At 42.3% G+C, this 10,112-nt stretch overlaps 1 protein-coding gene across 1 annotated transcript; it reads left to right on the top strand.

Annotated features, from left to right (window-relative positions):
• Positions 2,204 to 9,133, top strand: LOC109224152. Its single transcript, XM_019388738.1, has 5 exons — positions 2,204 to 2,530; positions 2,707 to 3,265; positions 3,377 to 3,657; positions 8,588 to 8,949; positions 9,046 to 9,133. Exons 1-5 carry the CDS (start codon positions 2,204 to 2,206, stop codon positions 9,131 to 9,133), a joined length of 1,617 nt encoding a protein of 538 aa, XP_019244283.1.

The following is a 10,112-nucleotide window of genomic DNA, read 5'->3' as shown; positions in this document are numbered from 1 at the left end:
CGTGCTATGAGTGGCGCACATGTGTGGGGTTGAACCCATATGCGTGCACCGGGGTATATATTCATGCTCGAGGTAGTGCTTAGGCTAAGATATGCCTTGAGTTGATTGACAAGCTTCATGTTGTAATGTTTCCCCTATCTGTACCCCTTTTGTGAGCTACTTGTACCATATTTGAGGTTACTCTCCTGATTGAACCTGATAATTGCTACTCCGTGATGTATTTGCTTGATTGAGCTATGATAGCACACTTTGCACCTGTATATACCTTAGCATATCATTTATACCAGTCCAGGGGTATAAAAATTGATGTTCATTGATCATGTATTCTTGTATATCTGCTTTTCGTGTGATATGGATTTGGACTGGTAGCATGTGACCACGTCGGGCGAATTGTGATATTGAGCATGTCACCACGCCGGACGGATTGTGATATTGAGCCTGTGACCACATCGAACGGATTATGATATTGGCACGTGAGTTGTCCGTGCGGATTCGAGATATTGATATTATTGGCATGTAGGTTGTCCGTGCATCATGTGAGTTGTCCGTGTGATTGATATTATTAGCACACGAGTTGTCAGTGCAACACGTGAGTTGTCCTTACAACATGTGGATATGGAACCATCCCCTAGGATCACCCTTTCATGTTCCTTCTTGATGGTGTACACGCAATTTGAGGAAAACTGGTCAGTGGTTTGGTACGATTATGAAAATTTTGAGAAAAAGCTGGCCAGTGTTTGATTTGGTTATTGTATTTCATCTTTACTTGCAATTTCTTGGTTGTTTACCTGATTTATTTGCATATCTTCTTTATATGTTGGATAGTCGACTGAGCAGAGTACGTTAAGTAATTATGTGCACCAAGGTTGTTCTTTCTGTGATTTATTACTTGATCATATTATTGTTCTGTACTTGTTGGATTTATGAATTGTACAGGTTATAGCGAGTATTATTTATAATTCTTGCTTCTATTAACAATCGATATGCAACACCCCTGAATCTGCTGTATAATCTGAGCTAAACGTCTGTCTCTCTCTCTCTCTCTCTCTATGTTCTAACGTCTAACGTATCTTTGACCCAACTCCTACCACCGCCCCACCACCGCCAGTCGCCGGCGTACAACCGGCAGCCACTGGATCCAGGTAAGCCCCCCACCCCCTATTTTCTTTTCCTCTCTCTTCGCCTCTTTCTTCCCCTGCTTTCTTCTTCTGCTTCTTTTCCCCCTCCTCTCTCCTTTGATTTCTCCCAATCTGACTCCATCTCCGCCTCTCTAGCTTTCTAGGTTTTCTGTTTCTGCTTCTTCTTCCTTCCCCTCTGTTCTCTTTATCTTTCTCGTTTCTTCTTCTTCTTCTTTATTCCTCTGTTCTCTTTATCTTGCCCTTTTCCTCTTCTTCTTTCTTTCTTCCCGTCACTGCCCTAGCCTAGCGGCGGCGGCAGCTTTGGCGGCACCTTCTTTACTTTCTGCACCTCCTCTTTGGTGCTGCTGGTCGGATTCCTAGACCTAGCAGTGGTAGCAGGGATTTTGCACGGCGACGATCTTCCGGCAGCCCTTGGGCGATACCTCTCTCGGCACCCGTTGCTGCTGTGGAAAACACCTCTCTCGGCACCCGTTGGGACTCCAGGTTCTATCGTTCTTGCTTAGTATATGCTATTTGTTATCATTCTGTTGGCTGCCATTTATCCTTGATTATTGGTTTTTACTTCGGCTTGCTTGCGTTTATCTGCCATTAGTTGTATCACTTTTGTTGCATTCCTATCTTTTGCGTGACCTAGTTACATTACATTTTAGCTTGTACCTAGGCACTGCTTGTTTTACGCCTCGCCTGCTCGTCTGCATTTGTAGTAGTCTAGGCTTAGTCTATATCCCTGTGTTTTTGCTGGTGTAGTGGATATTCTGAGTAATGGTAGTGTCATGTGGGTCAGGGGGCAGGTCAAGGGGTAAGGTACAAGGGTGGCAAGGGGGGTAAGGATTACATAAGGTTGAGAATTGGATCCTGGAACATAGGGACACTGACGGGTAAGTCGATAGAGTTGGGGAAGATTCTAGAAGAGGAAGATTATTATAGCATGTGTCCAGGAGACTAGATGGGGGGTACGAAAGCTCGGGATGTTAATGGGTATAAGCTCTGGTATTCGAGGGGTGTTGGAGGCAAGAACGGGGTAGGGATTTTAGTTGATAGGGACCTCAGGGAGATAGTGGTGGATGTCAGGAGGGAAGACGGCTAGGGGTTATGACGAGGTACATGGCGGGTTCGGTTTCGGGGTTAGGAACGAGGGTGGTACTTCGTTGTTGGAGTTTGCTAAAGCTTTTGACTTGGTGTTAGCTAACACGGGTTTTCAGAAGAGGGAGGATCACCTGGTCACTTTTCGGAGTAGGGTTGCCAAGACTCAGATTGATTATCTTCTCCTCAGGAGAGGTGATAAGGGCCTGTGTACGGATTGCAAGGTTATCCCGAGTGAGTGTCTGTCGATGCAGCATAGACTCCTAGTAATGGATTTGGAGGTCAAGGGAGTACGGAAGAAGAGAGCGGTGTACGAACAACCCAGGATCAAGTGGGAGCCTTGACTAAGGGAAAGGCTTAGGAGTTGGGGGAGAAGCTATTGGGTATGGGGGCCTGGAGGAGCAGTGGGGACGCGAGTAGTATGTGGACCATGACAACAAACTGCATTAGGGAAGCTGCTAGGGAGGTCATAGGGGTCTCGTAGGGTTACTCGGGTGGCCGCAAAGGGGACTGGTGGTGGAATGAGGAGGTCCAAGAAAAAGTGGAAGCTAAGAAAGCGGCGTATCTGAAGCTAGTGGGGAGCACGAACGAGGAAGAGCGAAGGTCGTATAGGGAGTGCTATAAGAAGGCAAGGAGAGAGGCGAAGCTCGCGGTTACGGCGGCCAAGACTGCATCTTTTGAGAGATTGTATGAGGATCTTGGAGGCAAAAGAGGGGATAGGAAGCTGTACAAGTTAGCCAAAATTAGGGAGAGGAAGGCTCGGGACCTGGATCGAGTGAGGTGCATCAAAGACGAAGACGGTAAGGTATTGGTGGAAGAGGCGTGTATCAGGCATAGATGGCGGGAGTACTTCCATAGACTCTTGAACGAGGAAGGGGATAGGAACATCATGCTGGGTGAGTTGGAAAACTCAGAGAGTCGGAGGGATTTTGGGTTTTGTAGGCGTATTAGGTGTGAGGAGGTTGTTGTGGCCATACGGAAGATGAGCAGGGGTAAGGCGACTGGGCCTGACGAGATCCCGATGGAATTTTTGAAAGAAGCGGGTAGGGTAGGCTTGGAGTGACTTACTAACTTGTTTAACGTCATTTTCAAGACAAAGAAGATGCTCGAAGATTGGATGTAGAGTTTGATGATTCCGTTGTACAAAAACAAAGGGGATATCCAGAACTGCAACAACTATAGGGGTATCAAGCTGCTGAGTCACACCATGAAGGTCTGGGAGAGGGTGGTGGAGAAGAGAGTGAGGACATGCGTATCTATATCTGAGAACCAGTTTGGGTTTATGCCGGGACGGTCAACCACAGAAGCCATTCACCTGGTGAGACGATTGGTGGAGCAATATAGGGAGAGGAAAAAGGACTTGCACATGGTGTTCATTGACCTTGAGAAGGCTTATGACAAAGTCCCGAGGGAGGTGCTATGGAGGTGTTTGGAGGTTAGCGGAGTCCCGTAGCGTATATTAGGGTGATTAAGGACATGTACGAAGGCGCTAAGACTCGGGTGAGGACTGCGGGAGGTGACTCGGAACTTTTCCCAATGGAGATGGGGTTACATCAGGGATGATCCCTTAGCCCATTTTTGTTTGCCCTAGCGTTGGATGTCCTGACTCGTCACATACAAGGGAGGGTGCCATGGTGCATGCTATTTGCTGATGACATAGTATTGTTTGACGAGACGTGATGGTAGGGATTTAAAATAGACTAGCTAGATTCGAATATAGACTAGCTATTTTCATGAGTAGCTAACTTTTCTAATCTAAGGTTTTGGTGAAACCCGTTGGGGATGAATTGGTTGTTATAAGTAATATAGATTTAAATTAGTTTAATCTCTATTTGTTCAACTTTTTTTTTGGTTGTGGTTAATTGAAAGGATCCTTAATTAGCCGTTCCTATTTATTATGTATCTGCTTGAGAGAGAGTGCATATTTAGGTAGTTGTTTGAACAACATCACTCCCGGAGTATAGGCGAGAGTCATAACCGAGGGTTTAGAGGCTGGATTAGAGATAACGATACCTCGGGTGCGATCTAAGTGAACTGTAATACAAATCTAGCTAGACATGCGAATATAGACACAACCTTTTTAGACAATTCTCCTAACTCATCACACCAAGAGTATTTAAAATAGACTAAGCACAAAAGCGTAACATCTTCACCTCAAGATTTGACTCACAAGTACCACACGTTATTCACAACTCACCCACTTACTCTAATATAGAGGTCACTGACATTACCTTTCCTTCATGAATCAAGTGCCCTCACACAACAAAAGAGAGTAGTTCCTCACAATAAAATTTAAGAACACTTAGGAACTCAAGATAGAAATAATTCACTCACTCTCAGAAATAACATTCATATGCCACAAAAGATGCACCATAAGCTTGCCCGTAGTGTACTACTCCACTAATCGAGCTCATTCAATCTAGGATCAATTAGGACTTTATTTGATTGTAATGTAGGCTACGAGACGGGTAGGATATATTTAGATATAAGAGTGACTACACCTCCCTAAGCACTTTAATACATACATTTTAACATTTAAACCCCATACTTATGTCAAACCAAAATTCCACCTTCACATCAATGTAAATTACCCCATTCTTCTTTAAGCACACTTACGTCAAGAGACACCACTTATCAAGGAATTTTTTTTTTCACAACAATCCAACTATATTTTTTTTCAGTTCACGTGGCTCTTCCTTTTTCAAAACAGTGCACCTTTCTCCTTATTCAATTAGTTCCACTCAAAAGCCAAACAACCACCCCACACTTTAACTTTTACAAAGTTCATAACAATTCAAGTGCTCATGAGAGGTGAAAAGGTTCAAATAGATGGTTAATTCAAACAAATGGGTAAGGCTTGTAATGTGGTTGCCAAAGAAAAAGGATTATAGGCTCAAAGAGGTTAACTACGATACATAACAATTAGGTGGGTAAAATATACATATCTGGCTCAACAAGAAAACGCCTATATCACTTCCAAGACTGAACAACACTACTATTTCACTTTGCAAACACATGGGGCAAGTTCTAGGCATCAAATGCAATGCACAGAATAACAATGCACAGAATAACACCAAACCTCACACACACATGGCACATAACTCACTCAGGATTGGATTCATCAAGACACTCTAGTCAAAGCAGTTAAGCAAATTTAAAATCATACAATTTAAGGTACTTATACAAGAGTCAAAAACTGAGCCTAAGCGTCACAACCAAAGTACTCACTATTCTCAAGGCATAACAAAGTCAAGAGATATTGCTTCAATTCAAAACACCACACAATGGCTCCTATTCCTAAAAAAAACTAACTACACCCGGTTCAAATAAAACCCTTGAAAAAGAACCGCGGCACAAAGAAAAACCAAGGGGGAATTATTACACTACCTATAAAGAAAATCTTTTTGTTTTTTCTTTAGACTTAAATGCCTCAAGAAAATTGTCTAATAGATCCATCGTCGGGAAAAGTCCAGTCTTTTAAAAAAAAATACTATTTAATTAAACTAATACAGCTAAAGTAGCATGAAAAGTCACCCAGACAATCTCATCACCCCACACTTAAAATTGTGCATTGTCCCCAATGCACACCATAACTAATAGAAGGGTAAAAGAGACTCCCTGGTAGGCCAAAGGCCGAAGCACTAGCAGTTCATGGGGTACTCAGACTTCTCCCAGGCTTGGTCCTTCGTGCGGGTACCTCACACTTAGTTCCAACCATTTGATTTGTTTTTGCATCCTTACAATACCTTTGCTTTTCATGCTCCTAAAAAAAATAAAAAAATTGACACTACAAAAATAATACAATTAAAAAATTAAAAAAATAAATAAAAGAAAGCAATAAAGCTGGGTTGCCTCCCAACAAGCGCTTGATTTAACGTTGCGGCACGACGCGAATCACTTTTTGCCTCCACCTCTAGCTTATGAATTGAACCCCAAGTTTTGCTTCAAGCTTATGATTATGATCTTGGGGCGGTACAAATTCTTGCGAGCCAAAAATTAGATAAAATCTTATGCACTTGTTGGCTTTCGACCGAGGAGTGTCACCTTGCCTAGACGGCCTTGAGAAATCCAAAATATAAGGCTCATCTACCTCTTCCTTGGACTCCTTTTTATGCTCATAAGGGTGAATTTCCATTTCACCGTCTGAACATATGTAGAGAAGTGTTTGGAATGAGGCCCAACGCGCTCAAATACATGAACTTCAAGATTTTTAACCTCCTCAACACCAATCACACTAGAGTCAACTAAATTTGTATCTTCAACGTCCTTGGTTGACTCTAGTATTACTTTTTCAACATTGACATCCTCAAATTCTAGTTGGCTAGGTTGTTGATTCTACTCTGACCTCCCCAATTAACACCTCAAATTCATGCTCTTCTTGGCTACTATCCTCAATATTGACTTGTTGAGCATTAAAAGCTCCAACCACTTGACTCAATTGAGCCTCCAACTTGCGAATAGTTGCCTCTTGCCTTTCTATGTGCAATTATTTCTCATTGTTTTCTTCCAGAAGGCACTTTAGCATATCCTTGATCTCCTTCAGGTCCGCATTCCCAGGTTCTTTGTTCCTATTAACTTCACAAGAAAAGGTAGAACCATTATAGTAAGGGGTTGGGGGAAAATAAGAAATATAAGCACAACCATGAAGGTGACCATTTTTACCACCACACATATCACACACATTCCACAAATAAGATTGAGTTGGTGCACATAACTCGCTCTTAGGAACGTTTTGAATTTTTTGCCACGGGTGGTTTCCTTCACAATATGTATAGAGATCAATAGTAGAATTATCTACACCTAAATTCCTATAATTCCAAGATGCCATGTTTCTCAAATCAACAGTTATAAAAAAAATACAAAAAAATAAAACAAACTAAAAGTTCAAACTTGAACCCTAGCAATATATATAGCTACAACTACACCGTTAGTTCCCCGGCAACGGCGCCAAAATTTGATCGCGCCCAACTCTAGTCCTAAAAAGGATAAGCGGTCGCTGCAAATATAATCCGGTCTAAAAGTCCGGAGTCGAATCCCACAGAGAACTAAGGCTTAGCTGTATCTGTTTAATATCACCAAGAAGACAAGATTGAAAATAAATAAACAGCTGAAAACTAACTATGCTTGAATTGTAAACAATTAGAATAAAGGTCTAAGGTAATGGTTTCCCCCGTTGTTGATTTCCTTGGTTGTATGTTTCTTATAGCGTTGACTTAGTTGCCTCTATCAATCATGAACTCTCCAGCTATCATAAATCTCTCTCAAGCAATTATGATAATTTACTAGACGCACTCTCTCAAGCTACGCTAGCTAGATTCGCATTACAGTTCACTTAGATCGCACCCGAGGTATCGTTATCTCTAATCCAACCTCTAAACCCTCGGTTATGACTCTCGCCTATACTCCGGGAGTGATGTTGTTCAAACAACTACCTAAATATGCACTCTCTCTCAAGCAGATACATAATAAATAGGAACGGCTAATTAAGGATCCTTTCAATTAACCACAATCAAAACATAGTTGAACAAATAGAGATTAAACTAATTCAAGTCTATATTACTTATAAAAACCAATTCATCCCCAACGGGTTTCACCAAAATCTTAGATTAGAAAAGTTAGCTACTCATGAAAATAACAAAAATCACAAAAGAATTCATATTCAAAGGTAAAAGAACAAAGAAGAAGATTAAAGATTGATGCCCAATGATCCTCCTTGCCTCTTGCCCTTCCTTCTGATGTTTTTCACTTCCAAAAGTCCTTCTCTTTCGCTCTTGGCCGGCCTCCCTTGTTTAATATAGGGTTTAGGGCTTAAAATCCCGTATTTTGCACTTTAGTACCTGAAATTTACGCGTCCTGCCGCGGTCCCATCGCGGTTACGCCAGGACCACGGCCAGAATGGTCCTCTGAATCTTTGGTAATGTTCTGCCGCGGTGCTACCGCGATCCTACCGTAACCGCGTTTTTTCACCCTGTTCCGTTTGGAATTTGGAAAAACGTAAAACATGAAAGTTGTAGTCCTTTGAGTTAGCTTTCCAACCATATATTGTGGGGCCCAAATGGAGTTCTGAGAAAAAAGTTATATCTATTTTACTAGACAGTGCGCAACATACCTCCTCGAGTCTTCGTTCGTACTTAATTATCAAATTTGACCCCCGAATACGATCCCGGCTTAATTCCTTGGGCTTTTACTCAGACTTCAAAGCTCCAAATCACTTGAATTCATTCTATAACATCTATATAGCTCGAAATTACTCCTACAAGGCATAAAACACACCGTTAGTGCAAAACACTAGCGATTAAAGCACAAACTCAATTAAAGTGCATTAAATTAGAGTGTAATAAGCGACTAAAAATACGTAATTATAGCCTATCATCAAGACGCGAGGGGGTGTTAACATTAGGTTGGAAGTTTGGAGACAGGCGTTGGAATCCAAAGGTTTCAAGTTGAGTAGGTCGAAAACTGAATACTTGGAGTGCAAGTTCAGTGAGGAGAGGCATGAAGAAGAAGTAGAAGTAAAGATTGATACTCAAGTCATTCCCACAAGAGAGAGTTTCAAGTATCTTGGGTCTATAATCCAAGGCAACGGGGAAATTGACGAGGATGTTACTCACCGGATTGGAGCGGGTTGGATGAGAGGGAGGCTAGCTTCGGGGATTTTATGTGATAAGAATGTACCGCCTAGACTTAAGGGCAAGTTCTACAAGGTGGTGGTTAGACCAGCTATGCTGTATGGAGCTGAGTGTTGGCCCATCAAGAAGTCCCATGTCCAGAAGATGAGCGTAGCAGAAATGAGGATGTTGAGATGGATGTGTGGTCATACCAGAAAAGACAAGATCAGGAATGAAGTTAATAGGGACAAGGTGGGAGTGGCATCTGTGGAAGCCAAGTTACGGGAAGCGAGGCTGCAGTGATTTGGGCATGTGAAGAGGAGAGATATAGATGCCCCGGTCAGGAGGTGTGAGAGGTTGACCATAGCGGGCTTGAGGAACGGCAGGGGTAGGCCTAAGAAGTATTGGGGAGAGGTGATTAGGCAGGACTTGTCGGCGCTTTACCTAACCGAGGACATGACTAGCGATAGGAAGGTGTGGAGGTCGAGGATTAAGGTGGTGGGTTGACAGGTAGTTGCGAGTTTTTCATAGGTTCACCAGTAGTACTAGTAATATTCTTGTTGTGGGTTGTTACTTCCGTCTAGTTTGTTATTGTATCTGGTATTTTGCAACCATGTCCTTTGTTTTTGTATATTGCTACTAGGATTGTTGCTCTCTGATTGCTACTGTTTGATGTTACTTTTTCTTCCCTTTTACTGGTTATTGTTGATCTCTGATGGTTACTATTTGAGGCTAGTTTTTCCCCTCAATACTTATCGCCTTTCTCCCCCCTTCCCCCTCTTTCCTCCTCTTCTTCTCCCCTATTCTTCTTTTCCACCTTTTCTTGAGCCGAGGGTCTTTCGGAAACAATCTCTCTACCTCTTCAGGTAGGGGGAAGGTCTGCGTACTCACTACCCTCCCAAAACCCCACCCGTGGGATTATACTGGGTATGTTGTTGTTGTTGTCTTGCTTCTATTACCTCTCCGAGGTTAGTTATGATACTTGCCGAGTACATGGAATCCTTTGCACTCATACTATACTCTGCACTTAATTATGTAGATCTAGGTGTTGGGCCCAGTCACCAGTAGCCGAGGCTTGTTGCTGAGTTATCGTTGGAGAGACGAGGTAGAGCTGCATCTTGGCCGCAGTCTTGACATCTCTTTTCTTTTGTACTATTTTCTTTCATTTAGATGCATGATTGTTTGTATTTTAGACTGGTATTTTTGTTTTAGAGCTCACGACTCTGTATTTACTAGTTCTATGGAATTTGTTATATATCGACGCAGTTATTTATGTTAATTG

The sequence above is a fragment of the Nicotiana attenuata genome, chromosome 3 (assembly GCF_001879085.1).
Source record: "Nicotiana attenuata strain UT chromosome 3, NIATTr2, whole genome shotgun sequence".
Lineage (NCBI taxonomy): Eukaryota > Viridiplantae > Streptophyta > Magnoliopsida > Solanales > Solanaceae > Nicotiana > Nicotiana attenuata.
Note: the sequence above shows the minus strand (reverse complement) of the source record. Positions and strands in the feature narration are given on the sequence as shown.